The sequence below is a fragment of the Magnolia sinica genome, chromosome 9, assembly GCF_029962835.1.
Source record: "Magnolia sinica isolate HGM2019 chromosome 9, MsV1, whole genome shotgun sequence".
NCBI lineage: Eukaryota > Viridiplantae > Streptophyta > Magnoliopsida > Magnoliales > Magnoliaceae > Magnolia > Magnolia sinica.
The window spans coordinates 11,773,558-11,798,021 of NC_080581.1; the positions used below are offsets into that span (position 1 = coordinate 11,773,558).

Consider the following 24,464-nt stretch of genomic DNA (forward strand, 5'->3'; position numbering starts at 1 on the left):
CGTTATTGCCTCTGTGGGGCCCACCGTGCTATATGCATGCAATCCAACCCGTGCATTAGGTGAGGTCCACCACGATTATGGTATACCCCAAAAACTCAAGCCTCTCCGATCATTACATGGACCAGTTGTAGAAAACCACGACCTCAAAATTTCATGTGGTGTCCCACATGATGGTCGGATCAACCTGATTTTTAGGTGGTCCACCTTTCATGGTGTGGCAACACTACTAGACAGGTTGGATGCCACTCACACGCACCGTGGGCCCCACAGCTTATCCAAAATAACCTGCCTCTTATTACTATCATTACAAAAATGAGGACTTCTTTAATGGAGGGGGGATATTGCGAGTGCCAATAATATCCCAGACACTTTCGAATGTGAACTGATATTGAACGTCCATTCTTCTTAAAACTGATAAATATATTACAAGGAATCGTGATGAATCTGTCACCCATTTGTTGAGTGGAGCTAGCTTTTTGGGTCATCTGCACAAACGTGCAAGATATGGACAGTCCATTAGGTGGGGCCCACAAATCAAGCCAATCTAATCATCATGTGGGCCACACGTGTATTTAGAAAATGAACAGTTGAAAAAGAGAACGACCCAAGTAAAAACCCATATCCAACAACACTAACAAGTCCATCTAATTAACGGGAACTCCCTTTAGGTCAGGGCATGTTCACATGGGCCATTCATCAAGTGCTAGTAACATGAACAAAAAATCAGGATACTTAAGTATTAAGGTGGGCCACACTAGAGTGCGAACAGGCTTACATAAAATGACTCCCACAGCAACCTGAGCAGCATATATAACGCAAATTTTAAAATCAAACAAGACAGCTCAGCAACTGCTCAAGTGGCAGACCGAGTGAAAGATACCTCGTTTCAACACTGATACCAAGTGGGGGTGGCTAACAGTTTCCAGCCCATTTCTATTTTAAAAATGTAAGGAGTTTCCACATCTCTTATTTCTTCCAGATTGATTTTCTGCAAGTGAGCTTTTTAACGCCCATTCAAAAGGCAAAATGCAGATTCCCTATCAAAAGGCCGGGCCTGTCCATAAGTTCTCCTGCACTGAAATTGTTCCCAAAAGCAGCCTACGACTGCTGCCCTGTGGTAGGCGGCATGCTTTTCAACACTGAGGTCCCAGGTTACTCATCAAAAAGAAAGAAAAGATGGATACAAACAGCTACATGGTAGACAGCATGTGTTTCAACAAAAACCCATTCAAGAAAACTTCGATACTCTGGCAAGGTGTAATGGAGATATGCAGGCCGCATGAAATTACTTCAAAATTGTGGAAGTGGCATACACTTTAATAAAATTAAACCATCCAAATTATGGTTCTCAGTTTAGATTTATCATGCACAAAAAACTATGCTTATTTGATTGTCTAACTATCAGATTAGTTGGCATTCAATACAAATCCCAAGTGCCTGCATATCAAGTGGCATTTGCTTTCGGAGTATCATATAACCCCCATAAAAAGAGAAAAACAAAAAGGATACAGATCACCACCAATGTTAGCTACAGTACATCAATAATCTTAACATCTGAAGTCATCAACCCAGTAACAAAAAAGGAGAGAAGAAAAAGAAGAGCATTCCAAATCATCAAATCCGAAGCCAACAACAGACCGCTATTGTAAGTTCAAATAAATGAAGAATTGGATTTCCTTCCATTTCCTACAAACGAGGGGGCGCAAAGCCAAAGAAGAAAAAAATGAGAGGGAAAGCCAAATGATGTTGCAAAGAAAAAATGACCAAAAGCATGATTTCAATCTCATTCACGCAGAGGAAACATAAATATGGTACACGGGACGCACCGGCTTCTGTTGAAGAAGATTGTTACCTTCCTATCGTCCATTTACAGAAATGTGAAAACTCGCAGCAAAAGCACATACACCTTCCAAAGTTTAAGAAAGAACGCTATCATCCAATCCGCTCGTTCCAAGGACTTTTACTGTCACAGAGTCTTTGGTTTTTGGATCTTCACATAGGGGAAAAGCCCCATGAAGTGTTTAACCTTGGGGGACCATCCTAGCTGCTGAGCACGGCAGAACATTAAGAAGGCATTTGCAAAGTAGGAATTGAACCCCATAAGCACATGCCACAACGCATGGCCCTGTGGATTGATGGGCCACATTGATATTTTCTTGCAGAAGATTCGATCAGACAGCCAACAAAGACTCGCTAGAAATATGGTCAGCACATAGAGCTTCGCAAGCCGTTTTGCAGATGCCTCCTTCGTGTATAGATAGTACTTGTACATCCGAGGGACGCACAGGAGACAAAGGATTATGTAATGCACCTTGAAGCCTATGCCGAAACGCACCTGTGAATGAGCAATGGCAAAGGCAATGCCATATAGAAACAAGAAAGTAGGCATTGTACTCCTGTAGTGCCAATCTGGAGAGTAGAGGACATAGATGTACAGCAACATCTCCCATACCATGGGTGTTTCATCACTTTGTTGTTGTCTGAATATTGGAGCAGGACATAAGGTAAAATCTCAAAAGTAATACCAGATGGCAAAATAGGATCCGCCAGTTTCTTTGGAAAACACTTATTACAGAAACAACTTACTACTAAAATTACCATTATTTGATCTTTGCTAAGCCCACACGTGTACAGGGCAGTCCATGTGCCCTCATGGCAGACAGGTTTGAGACCCAATCCATTCATCAGACGGGTACTAACACGTAGATGTCCTGCCCAAGACTCAGGTCAATCCACTAGTCAGGTGGGCCACAATTTATTTAAAAGATGTACAGCTGTGAAAAACTTGGCAAAGTTTTCAGACATGCCCAACTATTTCTAATATCAACCCACACCCGCTGAGTGGACCACCTTTATTTTTGGGCAAGAATACTTACACCACGAGACCCACCTGATGGTGGTATTGAAGCTGTCTATGATACTGACGCATGTATCATCGTGTGCATTAGCTGCCTTGTACATGCGTGTGGGTTTAGCAAAGCTCTTGTGATTTTATCACAGGTAAAGGTGGGCCAAAAACCGAGACCTCAATGTTGAAGCAACAGGCTCAACCTACTACAACTTGACTAAAACAGTTTACTTCTGAAATATAAAGAAACAGATTAATTTAAATAACATTCCCGAAAATACACCCATCATCATCATCATCGTAGCCTCTTCCCAGATATTTGGGTCAGCTTTGTAAGGATTCACCCTCATGGCAGATGGGCAAAAGTTTGACTACCAGCCACCAATCTAAAATCGTTACCCAGGCTAGAGACCAGCAAGTGCAAATGCTACCAGACAGAATTACCCCAAAACTATATTAATAAATGCAAATAGAATGAAAGAAAGAAGTGGCAACAATAGCAAGATGCAATTTTATGATTTCTGTACGTCTATATATCAAACATGACAGAGCGGAATGGCACCTATAGAGGCACAAGTCACAAGGTGTGGGAATGAAAAAATAGCCAATGAGTAACGGTATGCTGGTGCAACTATAACACAACACAAGCATCTAAAAGTGCAATTTTATATTAACACAAACATCCAGTGGGGTAGAGAAAATACAGGAAAGCAATCACCATCATCACTACTGACGGAAAAGAAAAAAAACACCGCCAATGACATGTTTAAGTTCCTCAGAAACTCCGCATGTGCAAAACTCAAAGGGAACGTGTTTCAATTAATAAAGCTCTAGTTATTACACTTTGCATCAATCCAAGCACAATGGTAAGTTCTGTTTCTTTCTCACCCCTCAACCAAATAAAGCCCAATAACATATGCCTATCCTAATTGTGCTTTCTAAAAGGCCTTCTTTGTAATTTTGGGAACACATTCTTCTTCATCAATCAATGACAAATTGACAATTCGCATATGCTCTCAAATAAAATGGAAGGGGGAATGTAATTATAGTGTTGTTTCCAAATCTTTTAAAATGGAAACACTACACAAGCCGCAATATTGTTCTCTAAATCAGTGACTAGAACTTCTCTTTAGCCAAAGAGGGAAAGTTAAGCAAAAGTAACTCAAAAATCAGACAGATTAACTTGATGGACATCATGAACAACCCACAAATGAACAATAGGCATGCTTTTCGGTCACTTAATTTCTTCCGCTGAATCTAGAGGTCCCAGAAACATCAACTTGAGGAAGTATGGTAAACTTTGTCAAAGATCTCAATTATCCTCTAGGAAAGCATAAAAATCTGTCACCACCTGAGGGTGCCCAAAAAATGTATTTTCTTCTATCAATGAAGACTACCAAGGGATACAATAGACAGAAAAGGAAAACAGTTAGGTCAAGCCATCAAGTTCAAATAGGTCAGTAATAAGAACCATGCATCATATGCATTGTGTGCCCTTCCTAGGGACTTCACTGCAATAGTTTGGTTGTAAGAAACTTATCTATGAAGGACTTCATCTAAGGCAGCTAGAAGTGACTCCACAATATTGTGACGTTTAACACAACCTGGTATGTTCCAGTTACGGAACTGAGAAGCCTCGCGAAGAACAATGATCTTCAAAACCTCAAACAAAAAGAAAGCTTACAAAACAAAACAAGATTCATTCCTTGAAGAAGAATTATTCACGAAAGAAGAACGAAAAACACAAGAAAAATTTCAAACCTCCCCAAATTTTTCTTAAAGAATGGTGACTTCATTAAAAGGTGACAAAATGCCACAAGAAAAAGAGGGAAAGAACAGCAAAAGAAGACTGGATGATGAGACCTACGAACCCAAAAATAATAACAAAAATAACCTTACACAAGCACTTCAGGTTCATCATTCCATTCATGTGACAGGCTTTAATATTCTTCGCCTAAACCAACATGCTCTTTTTGCTTCTTACAAACACTTGCTTAGATGATTCCAACTTAAGAAGAGAACTATAATCATTCCACTCCTTCCCAAGGACCATAAAATTGCTAAGGGTGACAATGTTCACAAGGCAAATGCCAGCCTTGCTCACCCAACCCCAATTCCAAGCTTGGAACATTGAGGAAATAGATTCTAGCACTACCCATGTATTCTTAAACAATTTGAAGAAGCCTTTACACATATTCTGGGATCCGCAAATTCCCCTCATGCAAAAGTTTGGGGATCTAGTACCTCATCGAGTGGAGGCCACCATGTGGATTTCAGTAGCAATAAAAATTATTGCAATTAACCTGTAAAAGCAAATTGGGCTATATGCCTAACAGGTGTATCATTTAAAGAAAGAGCCAGAACTGTTAAACCTCTTTCTGCAATGAGGTGGTGTGGAAGATATGGACTGCTTTTCCTGGCTTTTTTGAAGTTGATGGGGTCACTTTGAGTTCTACTGTGGAGCTTTTGGAAAGTTGGAGTAAGGCTCTCTCAAAGCCCCATGGTCATGGGCTATGGAAAATATTTCCCCTTGCCATCATGTGGGGAATTTGGAACAAGAGAAACAAGAGAATTTTTAAAGACAAGGAAATGTGTGCCTTCACTGCTCAACATGATGAGATTACTCTGGCCTCATGGGGTAACTACATGGATGCCTTTTGTAGCTGTTCCATGTATGGTCTTCTTTGCGAATGGAAAGGAACTATTGAGGACATCAAGGTATTCAAAATCGGTTAAGTAACGGCTGTTACGCAACGGTAACAGTCATAACCGTTACACGTTACGGGGTCGAAACAGCCATAATGGCCCGTAAGGACCCCATAACAGTTTTTTTTTTCAAAAAATAAGAAGTGGCCGTTTCGGCCACTGTTACCATTTTGGAACACCTTGGGGAACATTCAACAGGATCCTTGCATCTTGGTGTAATGGTTCTCCCCTCTGGGTTTTTGGAAGGTTAATGTTGATGGAGCTTGCATGACAATCCGCAGGACTTTGGGATAGGAGGTGGTTGCAGATGAGAATGTCTTGGTGGTTCTCTCCTTTTTGGGGCCTAATGGGCATTGGCAACTCAAACAAAGCAAAACTTGCACCAATTAAAATTAGAATTGTGATCTTTGCAGAGCATTCAACGAGCGGTTGCTCATGGTTGGAGTCTCTAGTTCGGCCATTGCATGGGCCTTGGGGAAAGTGCCTCCTTGGTTTCTTATCATCAGTGTTCGAGTTGTCGGTATCGCTACAAGTTTCGCTGGCCAGAGATAAAGATATAATATCGTTATCGCCGATAACCAGAAACGCGAGGAAAAAGAGGGAAACATGGGGAAAACGATGGAATTTTTCAGTGAAACTTTAAGACATGGCTAAATACACATTTACATATTTAGGAATAAAAAAATTGCGAAAAGAATACATTACATAATAAGTTTTCATTTAATGGGACCCAAAAAGCATGCGATGCCATAAAAAATCACTTTAATAGCAACCAAAATGAGTTTATATATTACAAATGCAGCTGGCATACAGTAATTAAGACACGTAAAAGTAAATGAACTCAAAGAAAAAAACAAATATATGATTGATCCAGAACTTTTGTGGCCCATTAATCGTCAATCACCACTTTTTCCTTTGGTATGGTCCACTTGATAATTGGATGTGTTTTTTTTGGATAATAAGCTAAAATGATTTGGTATCTACACCGTTAACTCATTTTGACAAATCATTTTATGGTATGGGCCAAAAAATGAAACGAATCCAAATCTTAGGTGGACCACACCACACAAAAAAGTGATCATTGAATGGCAACCATTAAAAAAATTACGGGGGCTACATAAGTTTTGGAGCAAGCTAATATTTATGTTTTCCCTTCATCCAGGTCTATTAGACCTTATGAACAAATTGGATGGAAAATAAATATCATGATGGGCCCCAGGAAAGCTTCAACGGGGGATATCATTCCCACCACAACTTCCTGTGGTGTGGACCACTTGAGCCTCATATCTGGCTACATTTTGGGCTCATTCCCTAGAATAACATATCAAAATGGATGGACGGTGTAGATAAAACAAATATATCATAGTGGGCCTTATAGAGCCCTGACAGACCATCCATCTCTAGGCTCCTGATCCGCGCCAATGCAGATTTTCCCCGCAGCGGAGTTATTGTGAGAACTTTCTGAGAACTCATCATATGTGATGTGAGTCCAAAATCTAAACGGTCTAAGTGATACAACACTCCATGAAACTTCTATGGTTCAACTTTTGCTTTCATCTAAGACTTCAGTGGGCCATTATAAAAGAAAACACTTTTCTCCCTTGATTCGCATCTTTCTTTGCTATGGCCCACCAGAGTTTTAGATCAGGGTAAAATTTGGTCCTTGGGAGTTTCATGGGATGCCACATCACATGAACCGTTCAGATTGGAGGCCCACTACATGTGTGAAAAGATGCGTACGTACCTCATGTAGCCATGCGCGATAAAAAAGGACGTGGATTAGCTATATGACAGGTTGAGTAGCGAGACTCGCTACTAAAGTGACGTCACCAAGTTACGTGGATCCTATCATGATGTATGTCTTGTATCCACACCGTCCATGCATTTGGAGAGAACATTTTAGGGCATGATCCAAAGAATTAGGCAGATCCAAAACTATTATGGACCCCACCACGGGAAACAGTGGAGTGAGTTATACCCACCGTTGAAACCTTCCTAAGGTCCACCGTGATGTTTATTTGAGATCCAATCGGTTCATAAGTTAACACAAACATTAAATAAGGTAAAACACAAATATCAGCTTCATTGAAAACTTTTGTGGCCATTAGAAATTTTTAATGGTGAGCGTCACTCTCTCCACTTTTTCTATGGTGGGGTCCACTCGAGATTTGGATCTGAATCATTCTTTGGCTCATGACCTAAAATGGTCTCTCAAAATGGATGGACAGTGTGGATACAAAACATACATCATGGTGGGACCCACAGAACTTGGTGACGTCACTTTAGTAGTGAGTTGGCTACTCAACCCGTCAGTAGCGCATCCGCGCCCGATAAAAAAGTGCTCCGAACCCATTTTTCATCCAAGAGACCCTGAAACCTTGGATTCTTCCCCAAATCTCCGGATTTCTCTGGATTTTTTTATTTTTTTTCCGCATTTTCTTCCTAAATCAATTTCGTTTTCAAGTAACAATCTAATAGAAGAAAGAAAAAAAAGGGAATCGAGATTTTCTTTACGGTAACCTACAAATGGCGAGCTTCGATTTAAATGGCCCACCAAATACAGCTTCCAATCAGGGTAATCTATTCTACGGGTGTTGAAATCCACCCTATTGAAAGTTTCCCTCTCTCTCTCTCTCTTTTTCTTTTTTTTTTTCCAATTTTTTTAGAATATTTCTTCCGACGTGTTTCGCATAGTTGGACTGCGATACCGATACTATCGGCCGATATATCAGCCGATATTGCAAACACTAAGTGACAACTGGACTTTTCGCAAAAAATCGATAAAATCGGTGATATTAGGAAGAGAAACGAAAAAAGGAGCTTCGATGTCGCAACTCTAGCGATACCGAAATTATCGGCGATAATTCGATAATATCACCGATAATTTAAACACTACTTATCATCATATGTTTGTTCATAAAGCAACAAGGTTGTGTTGTCAACAGACTATCTGGCGATGAAGCGGCTACTCTCGAAATCCCTTTCTCCGTGGAGGAAGTGACACTCACCATAGATTCCTTGGATGGTGATAAAGCGCCGGGCCCTGATGGATTTCCAATCAAATTCTACCAAGCCTTCTGGAATCTCCTTCAGAATGACCTGATGGAATTCTTTTCTGAATTCTTCAACCGCGGCAGATTATCCAAGAGCCTCAGGGCTACCTTCATAGCCCTCATTCCGAAATTCTCAGGGGCAGCATCGATCAAAGACTATAGACTGATCAACTTGTTGGGGAGCCTATCTCCAAACTTAGAAAGATCATGGGTAGCATCATCTCTGCAAACCAAAATGCCTTCAATGCCGGCAGACAAATTATCGACTGTGCGTTGATTGCAAATGAGTGCCTTCACTCAAGTCACAGATCAGGCCAGAAGAGTGTGATGTGTAAATTGGACATCGAGAAAGCTTATGACCATGTCGATTGGAGCTTTTTACAATATATGATGAGGAGAATGGGATTTGGAAGCAAATGGTGTGCTTGGATTGGTGAATGTCTGAATGCGGCCCATTTCTCGATCCTCCTGAATGGATCTCCGAAAGGATTCTTTAAGGGATCCCGAAGCCTGCGGCAGGGAGACCCTCTCTCGCCCTTTCTGTTTCTCATTATAGGGGAGGCCCTATCTCAGATGCTCATTAAAGGTCAACAGGAAGGTATTATCAGGGGCATCAACATGAAGGGTATCCAAAAACCCCTCACGCATCTCCAATTCGCTGATGATACCCTCATATTCTCTGAAGCTAATGCAGGAAAAATCAACAATCTTCGTATCGCTCTCCGCTGCTTTGAGGTTGTTTTGGGTATGCATGTTAACTTAGCAAAATCAAAGTTTTATGGCGTCAATATGGACAATGAAGAGGCGACAGTGCTGGCAAAAATCCTTGACTGACCGTAGGCTCCCTTCCTTCTACATTTATGGGTCTCCCTTTATGCATTGGCCCCCCACCTCAGTCTCAGTGGAATAAGATCCTGTCCAGATTTCAGGCGTATCTGGCCAGATGGAGGTGTAGATACTTAACTTGGTTTGGGCGCCTTACCCTCATCAAGGCGGCCCTATCCAACCTCCCTCTATATTTTATGTCGATATTCAGATGCCCAGCGGTGGTGCTGTCTTCTCTAGACAAGATTAGAAGGGACTTTCTATGGCATGGTAAGGAGGACACGAAACAATTCCACCTTGTCAACTGGAAGGAGGTGTGCTACCAGACTCAAATGGGAGGTGCAGGGGTAAAAGACTTCAAGCTTATGAACCAAGCTCTCCTAGGAAAGTGGATTTAGAGGCTTGGATCGGAAGACGGAAACCTGCGGAACCTTATTATCAAAGGTAAATATGGCAGATCGCAGAACGGATGGTGGACCAAAGACGCGGCTACTAGTTATGCATCATTCATTTGGAGGGGCATTTCAAATCTGAAAAGGGTTGTCCTCAACAGCGTTGGTTACGCTTTGGGCAATGGGGAGAGAATTCGGTTCTGAATTGATCCTCAAAGAGGAGAACAACCGATGGAGTTGTTCCCTAACATCTTCTGGCTATCTCCAGTCAGAGACATCTCTATGGCTAGCTGTTACAGTGTTACTGAAGGAAAGCCGGTGTGGAACATTACCTGCAGACGTAATCTGAATGACTGGGAAATGAGAAAGTATACGGAGCTGCTCCTGTTCATCCATGCTTCATCCCCTATCCATTCTGAAGCTGATTCCATTATCTGGAAATTGGATAAATCCAGCAATTTTTCAGTTCGCTCTTTGTACAATCTGCTGCTCAACAGCAAGACTGAAGCAGTTAGTAGTCCCCCCCCCACCCCCCCCCCCCCCCTCTCTACTGGAAATATCTTGTGCCCCCTAAACTCTCGGCTTTCCGTTGGATAGTTAGTGAAAAGATAATCCTTGTTGTTGATAACCTGAGAAAAAGAGGTATGTTTCTCCCTAATATATGCTTGTGTTGCACGCGGGATGAAGAAACAGTCGACCACCTGCTGCTTCACTGCCCTTTCATTTCAGAATTTGGACTAATTTCCTCTCCCGTTTCAACATCAACTGGTGTCTTCCTAGATCGGTTGACCTCCTCTTATTTGGCTGGCACGGGATTTCGATTGGCAAGCCAGTAACAAGACTCTGGAGGATGGCTCTCCTTGCGATCTGGTGGTCCGTTTGGGAAGAACAGAATGGAAGATGTTTTAGGGACTCTCCCAATTCTGCTCAGGTTGTTTCATCCAAGGCCAAGCGTAGCTTATTCGAATGGGCCTCCAATGACTACAAACTGAAAGATTGCAATCTTCTTTTTCTCGAGATTTAGTTTTTTACCCTTTCTTTCTTTTGTTTTTTTCTCGTTTGGTGGTCTACCCCCTCGGCAGACTTCTCTATGTTTCACTTCTTTTTTAGTTCTTAATGAAATTGCGTTATCTTTCAAAAAAAAATAAAAAAATCCATGCTTGTCGCCTTTTGTAATGTTCCAAGAGAAGCCAATTGTACAGCAGGTTCTCTAGCAAAGTAAGGAATCCAGAAATAGAATCTTTGTAGTTTGTATATGTATTCTTATCCATTATCCTGATGGATTGTCCGTTCTTTTTCTTTCTTTCTTTTTTGTATAAAATTCCTTATTCATTAAATAAAAATAAAAATAAAAAAGAGAGCCTTTCCAAGTATATGTGGTGAAAGGGCAAGGTATAGTGGATAACAGCCCTTTAATGAAATTACCAATTTTCAAAAAAAAAAAAACAGGGGCAAGGTATAAAGAGGTGGTCAATAGTTTCCTAATGCCTCAAGCATAAAGGCCCACATGTATGATGACAGTCCCCTTGTGTCTCGGGTGATCTATTATGGTAAGAATATTATTGTGCCTTTTAGGTCACCCAAAGGCCATCACTTTCAGGGGAACTTTCTGGTGCAACCAGATCTACAAAGTGGCCCTGGAAGGGTGACCTTTGTCCCACTACTTAGAAAAGAATAAAGTGACTTCTTGGTGAACCTGCCCAAACAATCCAAAGACACCTTCATCTGTCCTTATCATGAAGCGTAGAACACATGTTGCAGAAAAAGAAGAAGCCATAAGCAAACAAATTCCATGACTTCAGTGTCCATGAATTTTTGTAAACAAGGCTCCCTCCGAACCAACCAATAGCATTCTAGGACCTAAGCTCCTCTTCACAAGGCGCAACTACAAAAGTCACAGACTCCTGGCATTGAGGCCTATTACCACAGCAAGCATCCTCCCAAACTCTAATCTAGGAACCATCCCCAACCTTGAAAAACGGTCCTCAATGAAATCCTCCTCCCAAAATACAACTTTCAAGAGACCTAAAGAGTACTGAGAAGACGCTCTCATGATCCACCCTCCCTCTCGAATTCCATATTTTGTGGCAATGATTTTCTTCTAGAGGCCCTCATTGCCCACAAATGCTATACAATAATGTTGATTCATGATGACAATATTTTTTATACACACTCCCCCCTTGAAATTGGGACAAACAAACATCCAAGCACTTTACCAAGTAGAATTTATGCTTGTCCATGTTCCCCACCAAAGGAAGTCCCATAAACTCTCCAAATCTAGTCAAATTATGGCCAAGCATCTCAACAAAGACATGTAATAAGTCACCCTGTTAACCAAAGTTAAAAAAAGACATGCATGCAATAGTCAGCATGCAACCAAAGTTGCCATTAAGAGTGTGATACAACTTTCAAGGCTCAAATCTCTTACTCTTCAAGGCCTCTCCCTACTACTGAGTCTCAAAGTCACAATGTTGGTGTACCCAGGTACAATGACAAATTGAAATATCTGGGCCAAACTGCAAGCTTTTCACCCAGATGCATAGCAAGGCATTAAAAAGCCAACAAAATTATAACACCATAAGATCCTACAAAATCATTGCATGTATAAATGCATTTTAGACCACCAAAGTCAGGCCTATAACAACTCCAATCTAGTTAAATTTGGCCAACCATCTGAACAAAGACATGTAATAGGTCACCACGTTAACCAAAGTTGAACAAAGACATGGAATAAGTCGGCATGCTAACCAAAGTTACCATTAAGAGTGTGATATAACTTTCAACGTTCAAATATCTTACTCTTCAAGGCCTAGAGTTTCCGCTCATCTCCCTACTACCGAGTCTCAAAATCATAATGTTGGTGTACCCACATACAATGGCAATTTGAGATATATGGTGCCAGACTCCAAGCTTTGCGCCCAAATGCCTAGCAAGGCAATAAAAACCAACAAAATAATAACACCATAAGATCCTACAACATTATCGCTTTTATAAATCCATTTTTGACCTCCATGCAATGACCGAACAATCACCATAAGCTCATTTTGAATTGGTATTTCAAATACTTCCTTATAAGATGTCTTCCAAGGAGAGCCTAACCTATTCCTCTTTCCTATCAAAATCTCTTGCATATCATCCATCAATTTTTCTATGAGAAAATCTCACACACAAGTTGTAGATGAGAATTTTGTGCAACTAGCTGCTTGGGGCCCATAATGGTTTGTGCATCACAGCTGCGGGAGATACCTCTCAGTTTTGGTAACTCAATGTGGGAGATACCTCTCAGTTTTGGTAACTCAATGTCGAAGCCAAGGGACCAAGCTATCATTGAGTTCAACAACAGATGGTTGCCCTCAAAGCATCCTTACATTCATCTCCTCATTCAAACACACCTTTGGAGCAGCCAAGTATCTCTGCAACTGCTAATCGTGCTCATGCTACTCAATCACATCCTTCCACATCTTGGATTATAGATTTGGGTACTTTGAATCATATGATGGGTAAGACAGATTGTACAAGCAGACCATCCTTGCCTACACTATCTCTACACGAACAAGAAGCATACAGTTACGTGAAGTCTAGTTGGCCTTTCAAGCCTGAAGGGGGTGGTGAATAGTGATCCAAGCCATGTGGAATTGGAAGTGATGAAAGTGGGATTCTTTTCCCAATTCAATCACAGTTTCTCTCATCCCAGAAGTCAATTCCACAGATGCCATAATTGGCTTTCTAGATCTTGCAACCACCTTGGGAACCAGAACATACATCCATTTTTGGTGATAGTCAAGTCTTTGCTTCCATCAACTGATGATCTTGCTAACGATGGAGTTGACCGAGAGGGGCTTCTTAAAGGGAACTCCTATCCATGGTCTTATGGATGTCTTAAGTTCTTTTTTCTTTCAATTAACTTTTCACAGAGAGGGATTTCTTGTCCAATAGACATGTGTTCACTCTTTGTTTCGTTTTCTTCAGTTAATTTTTTTATTGAAAGTTTTCTTCAGTTAATTATTAAAAACAAAACCTACGAGTATGCAAACATTCTTATGAATTGACTACCAAAAGTCATCAAGAAACTTTTTTTTTCAAGATTCTACGATGTTTCCTTTTTCTTCTCTTTTTTTAAGTGATAAAGAGGAAACTTTACTAATAATGAGCAAAAATTACATCGAATGGGAAAAGAATCCCCAATACCTAGAGAAGAAAACCCTGGTTCCAAATAATCCAACCTATCTTATATATCTCTCTTAAAGCTCCACGACTCTTAGGTTGGCCAACATGTCCTCCAAATGATCTGCCCCTCAACTTGCTTGGGAAACGAAAATGCTCGGCCTAAAGGCCAAATCAAATATTTCAAGAAAGATATAACAACGCCTCCAAGGTCCCACTTGGCCTTTAGCCTCCCAAAAGATTACATTTGACAAAACATCTTCTATAATAGATTCCATGGTCCTTACAACTTACTACAAATAGATTTCCTTGCCTATTATTTTTACTAGTTTCTTAGATTTTAGTGACAATATAATTTTGAAGTCTTTCCACAACCTATTCAAGAGCCCCAAGTAAAAGAGAAGCTAGTATGCCAGGGCAGCCAATCATAATAACTTTTGCCAATCACCATTTAAAAGACACTACCAAATTGCTAGGAGAAGGCTAAGATGACAATAATGGATTTTTTTTTTTTTTCCCATAACTGCGTCAAACTACGAAAAAAGTATGATAAGATTAAAAAAATGTATGCATTGGAGATGAACCTCATTTTCCCATTCTTCCATGTGATCAAATTAAAATTGTTAAACAATTTTACAAACAGGAATTGTGTTACAAGAGAGGATGCTTACACATGTTGTAGCGTGGCATGGAATAGCATACTCCCAATGGAAAGTATCATATTAGATATATGAAGAATGCTGAATCTTTTCTCAAACCGTTGCCTCAGTGCATTAATCAGGCCGATTAATGCCAAAATAATGCATGGAATATTCGATATGGTATTGTAAAATTCTGCAATATAAGAAGAATGAGAGTAATTTCTCTCACACCACTCAGTGGTGGACGTGACTGGACCCCAAAAGCTCGATACCATTGTATCAACCATTTTCAAGTACTTCAAAGTTCCTGAATCATGTGCCTACAAAAAATACAATGATATCTTAGAAATTTTCTATCAATTGACAAATCATAGAATAATGGTAGGAAAAAATATTTGGTAAACTGGATATTATGAGGAATGCCGCTAAAATATAAAACAAAATTGAAAGAAAATAGGCCTAACAAGTATAATCAATGCAACATATAACACCAACATTTTCTGTTATGCAGTTGGTGGGAAAGGACCTAATATCCATGCATTAGTTGGCACACACAGCGTGATTATTTTTTAGAGGAATGGCTTACAATTTATTTTCTAACAATCATAAGGTTAAGCTTAACACATTTGAGTGTTGGAATTTGCCGACTATTAGAATGAGCTCCACAAGTTCATTCAGGGAAAAACTATTAAGGGCTATGTATCTGGAGTTTTAGGAAATTTTGTGGGCACTAAAATGATTTGGGGTCTTTTGAGCTTGGTGAGTAGATCTTTGAGTTTTTTTTTTTTTTTTAAGGCAATGAGACTTCATTAAAACACCACCCGAGGAAAACCCCCGGCACGAACAGCCCTTACAACCCAAGCATATCTACAATATTACAAACACTACAACAATAAACCCGAGCATATCTACAATATTTCAAACATTACAACATTAAACCCAAGCATATCTACAACCTCAATGGCCTTTAAACAATCAACCAGTCCACAACATCCCGTTTTACCTCCAATAATGATTCACTCAAATTCCTAAAACAACAGTTATTTCTCTCCCCCAACTAGCACATAAGTCAGCCATAAGAGCCAACCTCCACACCACCTTACCATCATTCCTACCCCACCACCATCCCAAGCTGGGCTTCAATGGCCCCCAACATCACCCAATAAATATTTAAGATTTGAAGACAACTTTTCGAAACTTCTTTAGCAAATTGACAGTGAATGAAAAGATGGTTGACTGACTCTGCCTTGTTCGTACGCATTAAGCAGACATTGGCAAGCACCATTGATCTTCTCTGGAGATTGTCCGCCGTGAACACCATTTTCCTTGCCATTGGACCACACAAAAGCCACCACTTTTAGAGGGGCGCCATAAGACCTAGTAAAGGATATATTGTTACTAACCACACTTAGCGATTTGCCCCCAAGTACCTTGTAGAAGGATTGGACCGAAAAAACTCCCTTTTTTGTCACACCTCCATACCATAGTATCCCTCTCCTCCCAATGGATGGCAACCTTGAAGGCAATTCACTAAATTCAAACAATCATCCACCTCCTCGTCAGATAAATCCCTGCAACAACAAGGGGACCAAACCACTACAATCCCAAAGATAGAATAGCACCAATCAACTGTAATGTTCTTTTCCACAGCAAGCCATGTTAGTCTAGAGAACTCAATTTGTAGAGGCCTCTCTCCAACCCATATGTCCTCCCAGAACCAAATTTGCCCGCCAACCCCTAAAGAAAAGGAAACACCCTCACAGAGTTTAGGAATCACCCTTGAGACAACCTTCCAAATACTTGAAGCCCTGTACAACGAGGACTCTCTAACCCACCAACCCCCGCAACCACTTCTCTAATAATGCATCGTTCATAAATCCATATCCCTTAGCCTAGCTCCTCATCTTAATGGTTTGCATACCTCACCCCAACTCGAAAGGTGGAATTTGTGGTTCTCTTATGGAAGTGACTTTTTTATGATAAGTTAAAGACATGAGGACTGCAAAATAGGAAAGAAGCAATTGAGTTCTGATTGTGGGCTACGCATTTCAAAAAGGGAAACTTTTTTTCATTTTTCTTCACCTGTTGAGTGTCTCTAAAGGATTATACATTCCACTAAACATTGTTTAAATAGTTTTCAAAAGATAAATTTGTCTTCTTTATAAGTCAACTATAAGCCCCAATGTTGCTAAAGAAATAAAAATAAAGAAAGCCAAAACATATGGATTCGTCTCCCTCCCTCCCTCTCTCCCTTCTACCCCCAACCAACTACTATAGTAGCCAAAATATGGTTTGAGTGAAAAGACCATTAGATCACGTGGGTGAATTATAGGTAACATGCATCTTATCAATACTCGTTGTCTAGTAAATTTCTCAATTATCAGGATATTCTTTTTCTTTTTCTTTTTTATGAATAACCTGATTTTGTCTAAAACAAGAGGATAAACCAAAAGGGGGCACAACCCTAGAGCAACTCGCAACTACCAAAAAAGAGATCTAGAAGAAAACCAATTGCAAGATGCTGCCACCAGTGTTTTCTGATCTTGTGATATCACCAATATATCCCACGATATATCTGTTATCCCAGTTAGGCAATGCGAAACCCAACTTTAATATCCATTTTTCATGGTATCGTGCAATATGTCACACGATATCGCAAAATATCGTGGAGATCGCAATATCATACAGTATATCTACACTCCCCCTTTATAAATTCTTAATGTATAGTGCGATATCGAGGGGGATAATTTGAGCCCATTTCCTAAGTTGAATGTAGACCTCCTTTCGAACCGTCTATTTGGCAAACCAAAATTCAAAAGATTTTTACATCAAAGAGTTCTTGGGGAATAGCCCATCAATGGTGGAGCTCAACAGGCCCATGTTTCAGATAACAGAATCACGGGAGAAACCACTTGCACAAACTTCATCAAAAGCCAACTGTAGCTCTTGAGAAACTTTGATTCTCTAAAGAGTTTGACTAGAGGATCCAATTGACCAGTTGGTGGCCAAGACTGGACAGTTAAATGAGGAACTGTTGTCCAAATTCCATTGATAGGAGCTTGGGATAGTTGGATAAATCTGCACTCTGTCCACAACAAAAGGCAAGAGTGTTGAAAATATTCCAAATGTGAAGACCACCAAAAAATAAAAATAAAAAAGCAGGATTTTCAAGAATAAAATGTAATCATATTAACAAAAATAATATTTTAACAAAATGAAATGCATTAACCTCCCCAAAGCCAAAGCAAAAGATTAAGTACAAGTATGATTTGGCAAACACAAACAAAACAGCCCTAAGAGTGGACAGAACACTTTGGATTGTCCAGTATACATGTCCCAGTCACTGTTTAGAACACAAGGCTATTTTAATAATCTTCTCTTTTGTTTCCAGGCATTACTCATGTATGTAAACCCTAATGTAGAGAAACCATCTGAATGCTAAACAATGATATCCTTGCTCTTTTAGTACATGCAGCACACATGTACAAGATCCGGAATACTCATTTCTGATCTGGCGTGGCATACCCACAAAATTCCTTTTAGCTGGGTGGGTAATCCACGCAGCTGACTGACTAATCAACCTCCGGGGATTCCACGGCACTTGGAAAATTCATCAAAATAATGGGCGACATACAATGGACAAAACTCCATTAGATAGCTACGGATCAATTATAACCACTGTGATTTATGGGATATGGGTGATCTCTAGGGCCTGACAAATGAATGATTCAGATCTCATACATGCATGCCCCATGTATTGAGATCCGTTGCTTGATTTTACTTCATAATTAGCATTGGAACCTTTACCCATTTATTTTTATTTACGACTTGTCACGTGCGACCGCACATGCACATATCCATATGCAAATCGCATATGCGAACATGGCACATATGTGATTGCATATGTGGCATATGCGAAAATATGCAATCACATACAACATATGCGATCGCATATTGGCCATGGCAAGTTAAATTTTTTTTACAAAAAGAACAACATTTTGCCTATAAAAAAGGCTTCCATATCTCCTCTATTTGCAATATTCTCACACCAAAACTCTCTTACTCTCTTCTTCTCTTACATTTTTTAATTACAAGCGGTCTCTCTCTCTCTCTCTCTCTCTCTCTCTCTCTCTCTCTCTCTCTCTCTCTCTCTCTCTCCTACATTGCCTCTCTCTTGGAAGTTGAAAGATCAAGATTCAAGCACTTTTAAGTTTCAAGGAAGATAGCTTGTTGATTTTCTAGAATAATAAATAAATAGCTTGTTGATTTTGTTGTTACTTCTTGTTAACTATATTGTTGAATGTCGATGACTTGATGTTTAATTCATTGTTTAATTGATTTTTTCTCTCTCAATGTATTTTAAATATGTAAAATTAGTTATCTATTAACTTAGAAAAGTTCCCTTTAGTTTCTTATATTTGTTTACTCTTTTTTTTTTAAAAAATTTCCCTGTTATATATATATATATATATATATGGGAAAAGGTTCTATACAGTCGAGCTCATGGGAACTCCCCATGAGGTCGAGCTACGTGGGCCCCACCATGATGTATGTCGAACATCTACCCCATCAATCAGATGCACCATTTCATAGTGGGCCTAGGGCTTAAAAATCAAGTCAATCCATGACTTGTGTGGGCCACACCACATACAAAAGTTGAGAGGGGTTACCCTCCATTAAAACATTCATAATCATTTTTTGCGCCCACCGAGATGTGGTTCACAAATCCAGCCAATCCATTATGTGTGTCCCACTTGGATGAGTGGTCAAACCAAGTTTCAGATGCATCCAAATTTCAGGTGGGCCCCACCAAGTGCTTTTATATGTTTTAGGCATGTCTTCACATGATTTTAGATAGTATGGCCCACCGGAGTTCTGTATACGGCTGATTTTTGGGATATCCCATAATTTAAAGGGGATCCATCAAATGCACGGTGTTGATGTTCGACATACATCATGGTGGGGCCCACACAACTTGACCTCATGGGGAGTTCCCATGAGCTCGACTGTATAGAACCTTTTCCCTATATATATATATATATATATATATATATATATATATACATATATATATATATATATATATATATATATATATATATACATATATATATGTATATGCAGTCGCATATGCGCATAGGCATATCTGTTTCGATATCATTGAAACCTATGCAAAGAAAACGTGCAAGCTATCTTTCAAATGCATAGTTACATATCACAAAACATGCTAACGTACCATTTAATAGAAACTGAACCTTCTTGTGTCCAAACAATGTAGTGAAGTATTGCAAACCAAAAGAAAACATGACAGAGAGATGCATGAATCACAGTCCAGGATGGGTCCCGATGGTCCATAACCTTACCGTAAAATGACCCATTGATCGACTCTAGAATCTACCCATGTACGGACAGCCGATCAACATACAAAAAAAGCTGAACACAAACCAAGACAACTCGGTTAACTCGCTCGATACAGCCCGATTTAGCTTGGCTAGAACAGCCTATTCGGGCAGGGCCAAGCCAAAAATCCCAACTCAGTTCAAAATTGGGTTGAGCCCTAGTTGTATGCCAGCCCGGTTTGGTTCAGCTCAAACCTTGGCTTGGTTCGACCCAATTCGGCTCAGCCAAGAATGAATGTAGTATAAATATTTAAATTATTTATATTTAAAATTTATTAAAAAAAAAAAAAAAAAAAACTATCTTCTAAGTTTGCAACCCTACCCGAGTCCCGACCGAGCGGCGAGCGCCCTCCTCTCCTCCTCCCATTTACCCTACACGCCGGACCCCTTTTCCCTTGCAACGCTATATAAATGAGGAAATGCAAAAATAAGATCCTTTACCACACCATTTATCCTCCCAAAGGCAAACGCAAGAACTATTCCCAAGGATGAAGGAAAACTCGCCTACGAATGTGTTTATTGCCCTAAGCACAACTTTCCACAATCTAGAAGTGTTGTACTGAAGCGAAGAAATGAACCAGTCCCCAACATCAACCCCATACATACTGTGGATCAACTTGTTCCAAAGGTTGATCCTTTCCACCAAATCTCCGCAGCCACATGACCAGAAGATGCAAGTTAAACATATTTTAGAGATATAATATCAAGACCCGCCGCATGTCTCAGTTTGCATACCTGACCATACATACCATGGAACAACTTGCTCCAAAGGTTGATCCTTTCCACCCAAATCTCGACAGCCACACAACCAGAAGATACAAGTTAAACAAACTTTAGAGATATAATATATTGACCTGCCAAATGTTTCAGTTTGCATACCTCACCCTAATCCATGAGATGAAATTTCTTCTTCGCCCCAGTTCCCCATCATAAGAACTCCGTCTGACCATCTCCAACATATTGATTGATTTGATAGGGCATCAGAAAACAGCTATATAATATAAAGGCATGTTAGCCAGGGTAGGTTTGATCAAAGTCATTCGACCTCCAAATGACAAGTAGCAGCTATTTTTACGCCACAATCTTTGTTAGCTTTCTAATACTATAAAGGAAGACTGAGAAAAGTGGAAGTTTACCTGCCTTACAAGAAAATATTTGAGCAAAAGCATTTACTTCTTTTTCCTAGAGTCCCAAAAGATTGCTTTTTAATGTTAATTTCCAGTCCCGATATGCCTCAAATTAATACAAAACCATGCAAAGATTATCCACTTGGATCAATCCACCTCACAAAACAACAATGTATCATCCGCATATTGAAGGTGATGATACTGGAAGTTAGCATTCTCCGCTGTGAAATGATTAATAAATACAACCTCCCTAGCCCAATCGAGCATTCTATTGAGAGCCTTGGCCACCACAACAAAGAGGGAGGTAATAGGTCACCTTGTCAAAGACCATCAAAGCTTTTAATGAATCCCCTTGAGGGAATTCACTAACTCAAGCCAAACTGATACATTGCTTCATCCACTTCTGCCATTTCGAACCAAATCCCATTTGTCCAAGACTATAAACAGGAAGCTCCAATCGACATAGTCATGTGCCTTTTCCATGTCAAAGCTTGCAGATAATTCCCTAACCAGCAGCCTTGTATGTAATGGATGCAACCACAAGCAATTTAAACACCATCAAAGATCTGCCTACCAAATATGAAAGCCCTTTGTACTCCCAAACCCAAGTCTTGCGGCTAGGATTTTCACTAAGATTATGTAGGATTTGCCAATGATAAGTAATAACAGAAACAAGAAACAGAACAACAGAAGAAAAAACAAAGGAAAGCTGCTGAGAGGTGATTGAAACAAGTGACCCATGCCTCACTCACACAAAGCCGCTCTGAGAAAAAAGACACCCAATAGACCAAAATAAGGCCACAAAGGAGAAAGATAAAAGCAGGATCAGAATGGAAATTAGAAATCTAAATCCCCTCTGGCATCCTCTCGACTCCACTCAGAAATAATCGCTACAACCGAAATGCCTTGAAATTCCAATCTCACTACAGCTCAATCAGCCATCAATAAGGCAATTCTTCTCTTAGTAGCATGGCAAGAGGAAATCTTACAGTCACCCATACCTTGCTTTTCACAACACCACATGATGGCATTGGGAAGCATCTTCCATGGCATACTCCCCTTGATAGAGAAACAGCCCCCTAACCACCCAATGGGGTTTTTAAGCAACCTGTTCAAGACTCACTCTATTCTGAACATATGGAATAAATGGCACCACTTCTGTCACAAGCAGACAATGGGAAAACAAATGGTTGAAAAATTCCTCGTTCCCGAAACACATGAAGCAGATGCTTAAAAGAGAGATGCATGGGAAAACATTAAGCAAGAGAGTCCTCACTCCTCCCCCACCTACCAGTCGTCCTAAAACCAAATAATATCCCCCATTCCAACCATGAATTTGATCCTCTTGTGCATAGACCTCGGCCAAAAAAATATCAAACCGGTTGAGTCATCTTGTTGGTAGCATTTGTATCAACAAAGTGAAGGGATATAAAATAACCAATGACCCACATTTAGTACACAAATGTGGCCAAAAGTGTTTGAAAACCCAGACAGACCTGAATGTTGCTATAAACCAATAAGGTCAACATGATCGCATATTTAAATTAATTTTTAAAAAAAAAAAAAAAAAAACGAGAAAAATGAGAAGCTCCCAGATTGAAGAATCCTCACAGTTCAACAAGTCACCCAGAAAATACACAGTTTAGAAAGAAAATACAACAGATGTTCACATTCAGCTGTAAAAAAGGGAAGGAAAAAAAAAGGCTAAAGATTCCATGGCCAAGATCTTCCAATCTCAGGGATATAGGGTGATGTCCATGATGCCAATGGTTCGGACTTTAGATCAATTGAACAATGACACTACTTGTAGAAATTGAAAACCCAAACTGTTGGCCGTTGAACCATCCATCCAAGCACTGTATGATGTATAATATCTCAGAATCCAAAATTAATAAAATTGAGGAAAAGAAAATACAGATGCTGATGATGATGATGAAGTGTTCATTACGTCAAACATCTCACCCGCGACCAGTTGTAGATGAAGAGATCATGCAATTAGCCGCATGTGGGGCCCACCATGATGTATGCACATCGTCCTCGACAGGACCGCCCAACATAAAAATCATACGCCCCAAACTTCAGGCTGATCCAATCATCAGGCGCATCACATCAATGGAAAACAACGGACAGCCACCCAAAAACCCCCAAATTCCCGTGGCGGCCCATCCGACCGTCGGATCGACCTCATTTTTGGGGCGTACAGCTTTCATCGTGGAATGACCCCGCTGGACGGATCAGATGCCATGCACAACACCCGGTGGGCCCCATACGCAGCTAATAGTGCAATTTTCTCATCTATAGACTAGTTGCCTGTACGAGACGTTCTCTTTCATTGTAGAAAACTAAAAGAGGGAGAGCAAGAGAGAAGAAGAACGGAGAATAGAAAGAGGAAGAATCCACATACCCTAAATCTCTTCCCAGACTGAAGTCGGAGGAGAAAGAGACAGGAAAATCAGAATTTCCAAATACTAACCCTAACCTTCTTTTCTGATACGGTACTCGGCTTTGTATGACGCTTTGTACGCTGTCAGTCTGAAATTGTACACGTGGCATGTCTTGACTCAAATAAAACCGGCTAGATTGTGCAGCTTGCTGTGGGTAATAGCTGACAATCCAATATCAGATTCATTGAACAATCCTGACCTCTGATTTTTGGACAGTTGTTTGTCGAAATAGGACCGTTGGATGCTTTTCATTTTTAACTGTCCAAAAACTGTCCACTGATCTGATAGTTAGATGATTAAATAAGCTTATATTTTTTGTTATTTATACATCCGCATTGGGTTCCATGCTTTCGACGGTGTAATTTGACTGATTGTATATGCCATGTGTGCAATTTCTGTTTGAGTTCTTAGTGCCTGCTTATCGTCGATCTAGCCCCGCCAGAGTATAAAATTCTGTCTCCTTTTTTTGCACTTTTATAGCCCGAATCCATAAAGGGGTCGGAATAGACCAATCTGGCTGAAGCATAGGAACTTGATTCCTCCACGCGACCTCGACGCCGATTGCATACTGGCCGGCCAGCATCCACCTCGCTGCTGATCGGCGCTGTGTGGGTCCCACCAAGATGTATGTGTTTTATCTGCCCCATTGATTCATTTTCCAAGCTTATTTTAGGATACCAGCCCAAAAATGAGGCAGATCCAAATTTCAAGTCGACCACATCATTAGGAAAAGTGGTGATTAAATGCGCACCATTACAAACTTTCACATCACCTTCCCGCAAAAATCTATTAATCAAGCTACTCCAAGAAGCTATTCTCCGTCTCGAAAAGCTTGCTGGCCCTTTTCAAATCCCCAACCTTATAA

At 40.2% G+C, this 24,464-nt stretch overlaps 1 protein-coding gene across 7 annotated transcripts; it reads right to left on the reverse strand.

Moving 5' to 3' along the window:
* Positions 1–1,643: 1,643 nt before the first annotated feature.
* Positions 1,644–23,714, reverse strand: LOC131256902 (alkaline ceramidase-like). Of its 7 annotated transcripts, XM_058257995.1 has the most exons (4): positions 20,908–20,995; positions 20,778–20,820; positions 14,660–14,949; positions 1,644–2,480 (listed from the first exon to the last, which is right to left on the reverse strand). In XM_058257995.1, the coding sequence occupies exons 1-4, from the start codon at positions 20,985–20,987 to the stop codon at positions 1,967–1,969; spliced, it is 927 nt and encodes a 308-aa protein (XP_058113978.1). In that variant the 5' UTR covers positions 20,988–20,995; the 3' UTR covers positions 1,644–1,966. The 7 variants fall into 7 exon arrangements, with proteins under 7 accessions (XP_058113978.1, XP_058113983.1, XP_058113981.1 ...); XM_058258000.1 differs by lacking the exons at positions 20,778–20,820; positions 20,908–20,995 and adding an exon at positions 23,560–23,714; XM_058257998.1 differs by lacking the exons at positions 20,778–20,820; positions 20,908–20,995 and adding an exon at positions 22,145–22,201.
* Positions 23,715–24,464: the final 750 nt, after the last annotated feature.

Bases quoted from the DNA above. Each gene is read 5' to 3' on its own strand.
- LOC131256902 (XM_058257995.1), bottom strand. From the start codon at position 20,987: ATGTTGGAGATGGTCAGACGGAGTTCTTATGATGGGGAACTGGGGCGA. The intron at 20,821-20,907 runs GTATGCAAACTG...GTGGCTGTCGAG, and splicing joins ATCTCATGGATTAGGGTGAG to ATTTGGGTGGAAAGGATCAA. The intron at 14,950-20,777 runs GTATGTATGGTC...TATTTTTTGTAG, and splicing joins TTGGAGCAAGTTGTTCCATG to GCACATGATTCAGGAACTTT.